Raw genomic sequence first — 2,950 nt, forward strand, 5'->3', positions numbered from 1 at the left:
ATTGTATTTCTGGTAGAGCAACTTGTAGCATTACTGTACGAATTATTTCATGAATCTCAGGTTAGTCCGTAAATTTGTTTATTAAAACCATGTCTAAATGAATCAAAGCTGATCAAACTATCTAATCATATTTATACACTAAACTAATTCCGGTATACCTCAAATCCAGAATAATTTGAATTGAATTATGAAAGAAGACAAGTGAGGCATTTTCTGTTTTGAGCAAGGCAATTCATTATTTGCAGAAAGCACAAATATAAACTGCTTCAAACCTCTGAGCTTCAAGTGGAAGCTCTAGGGAAAAAGCAACACATGAACTCCCTAACAGTATATATGCTAATGTCTAACAGGGAGAAAAAAAAAACATATGACGATTACAAGCACATCTATCACTTCATTTCTTGACAGAGAACTAAAAACTACTCATTTCCAAAGTCTACACTTCCATTCTTGGAGCCAGTACTGGTGCGGACGAGTTCTCACTTTCACGTAAACTTTGAGATGGATTTATCGTTATAACATGATGTGCCTCATCGATGCCTGATACTGGATTTACCGCTCCCTGTGAAGGTAATTCTTGCGTCTCTGGGGTCACTCTAGGCTTATCATTCTTAAAGTGTGCCAGGGATGCTAGTTTATGAACAGCACCAGCAATTTCCTCTGTACATTTGACAACTTCAAACAGTAGAGAAGCTACTGCTCCTGCTTGTAGTATCTCTAGGTAATCGCAGTGTTTAGACAAGCTAGATCTGATTACAGCTTTGAGGTTTTCAGCAGCAGCTTTTGAGTTCGTAATGTGAGGTTCTGCTGCTGATGATTTAGTCATTTTTCGAACTCCAGATGCTAGTTCCTTCAATGCTTTCCCACATTCTGAGCTAATAACTGTGCATTCCCCTTGAATTATACTTCGAACTTCTGGTGGTGACTGTAAGATTACCAAAACGCAAGTTATAATAGACCTACTAAATTGGTATTGAAATGCATACATAACATTTAGATATAAATTGGTGAAAGGGTTTCATAATCATACTTGGATCTCAGAGGTAAGGTAGTGGTTGAGAGATTCAATTTTGAAAGCGCACTGGCGAGTTACGCTCCCAACTTTCAAGTACTCATTCCATGGATGACGAAATCTGAACTTGCCGTGGCAGGGTTCCCATTTTGCCAAATTGGCCTGGACAATAAAAGTTAAATAATTCAGAGTGGAATTCAAGCATAAAAGCCTTGGTGAGAAAGTTATAGAGGATGAGAAAGGTATATAATTCTCACCATGATTTCTTCCTTGCTACTTGAAGTTAAAACACTTTTATATCCCTGAAGAGATGATGACTTGTTTATAGGCTGTCCTTCCTCAGATATTTTAAAGTATCCGTCTTCAAATCCTGAAAATAATTAGTCTTAACTGGCTAAGTTTTGATGGTTCCTGATAGTAATAACGAAAAGAAAAATCAAACAACGTAAGATAGAGGCAAATACTAATCTGACTGTGCTCGTGTCTCATAAATGTATTTTCCTTATACTAGGATGCACAAGATTTTCCTATAAAAAGGGGAAAAATATATGTTCTGCTAAGGTTATTTAAGGTTAGATCCTTTTGTTACTTTAGTAGGGTTCCAAGTGCAAATGATATTTTTTCTGCAGTTGAATCACCTATCATAACCTTTGCAGGCATTGATGAATGTTATATCTAACTTAGAATATTAATCTTCATATAGGCAGCATAAAACCACTGTTGTATTTTAGTATATGTACCTTCCAAGAAATTCCCAAGCTTTTCGATGTTGGTAGCAATGTGATTGTGAAGATCCACCCCAATCCATACCGGACATATGAAAGTGCATACAAATACAGCAGCACAGCTTCCAAGGACAATTGTCGATAGCCTCTCGAATCCCATTTGTATAACCTCTTCATCCCGATAACCAGACACCGAAATCAAGCAGAATGTCAATATAAATACCATCAACCCATAATCATACCTCGCCTTAATTTGGGGAATGAATCTCAGGAATGTTACTACTCCAGCTGCAAAGAAATTATAAGATGATATAATTGGTTGACTTATATCATAAATACACATAATTAGTACAATAATCAATTTTCTAATTATTGTTTCTAATAGTATTATATTATACCTATTATAAAAACAAAGAGAGCAATTAGTATAGGCTCCCCAGTCTCCCCAGAAAGAGTTGCTAAGCGATGAGCCCCAATGCCAAGAGCACCAGCTGTTAAAGTTGCCAACATTCTATTCAAACCTTTTCCCAGTGTTGCTCCTGAAATTGTTTCATAGCATAATTATCAAATATTAGAAATTACAATCAAATCTATTCGTTAAGACTTAAATTATGAGAGCTTACAGAAGTTGCTTACCAACAGAAAATTCAAACACAACCACAACAGTTAAAATAGCCCACATTGCATCAAGGCCAAAGCCGTCATAGAGTGGTTTAAAGTAGTAGAAGAGTGACACAAAAGTTAGAGCTAGTCCCACTTTAAAACAATGAATGATCCTTCTTGGATCCTCTTTGCCTAAGTTCTTTAGCCTCAAGGCAAATCCAACTATTTTACCCCATAGTCTTTTGGGAAAGGCTAGGGATCCTGCAGCGTTCTCATGGTTTGAAGATACCATATTATTGCTATCAAGGAACAAAATATTGGGAGCTGCAGGAAAAAGAAGACAGTCAGGGAGCAAAATAGTTAGACAGGTGAGGATGCCTTGTGGAGTGAATTCTAACAAGGCGAAGAAGTTTATTTATAAGTGAACCATGTTGGATGGTAACTTCAACCGTGCTTATCAAATCATATTATAATCAGCTATTCTGGGTTAAGCCAATTAGTTAAATTAGGGTGCTCAGTCGATTGCATCTGAGTTCAAACTATCTCACATTGATTAGAATAATTTAAAATATCACTTGTATATAAAAAAGAGAGAACTGCCACTTAATAA

General features: G+C 36.3%; 1 protein-coding gene across 1 annotated transcript; it reads right to left on the bottom strand.

The window, feature by feature from the left end:
* Positions 1-436: 436 nt before the first annotated feature.
* Positions 437-2,632, bottom strand: LOC137741489 (aluminum-activated malate transporter 2-like). The gene is made up of 6 exons (XM_068481193.1): positions 2,374-2,632; positions 2,136-2,276; positions 1,753-2,025; positions 1,270-1,382; positions 1,031-1,174; positions 437-925 (listed from the first exon to the last, which is right to left on the bottom strand). The coding sequence occupies exons 1-6, from the start codon at positions 2,630-2,632 to the stop codon at positions 437-439; spliced, it is 1,419 nt and encodes a 472-aa protein (XP_068337294.1).
* Between the last annotated feature and the right edge of the window lie 318 nt (positions 2,633-2,950).

Source organism: Pyrus communis, chromosome 8, assembly GCF_963583255.1.
Source record: "Pyrus communis chromosome 8, drPyrComm1.1, whole genome shotgun sequence".
Classification (NCBI taxonomy): Eukaryota; Viridiplantae; Streptophyta; class Magnoliopsida; order Rosales; family Rosaceae; genus Pyrus; species Pyrus communis.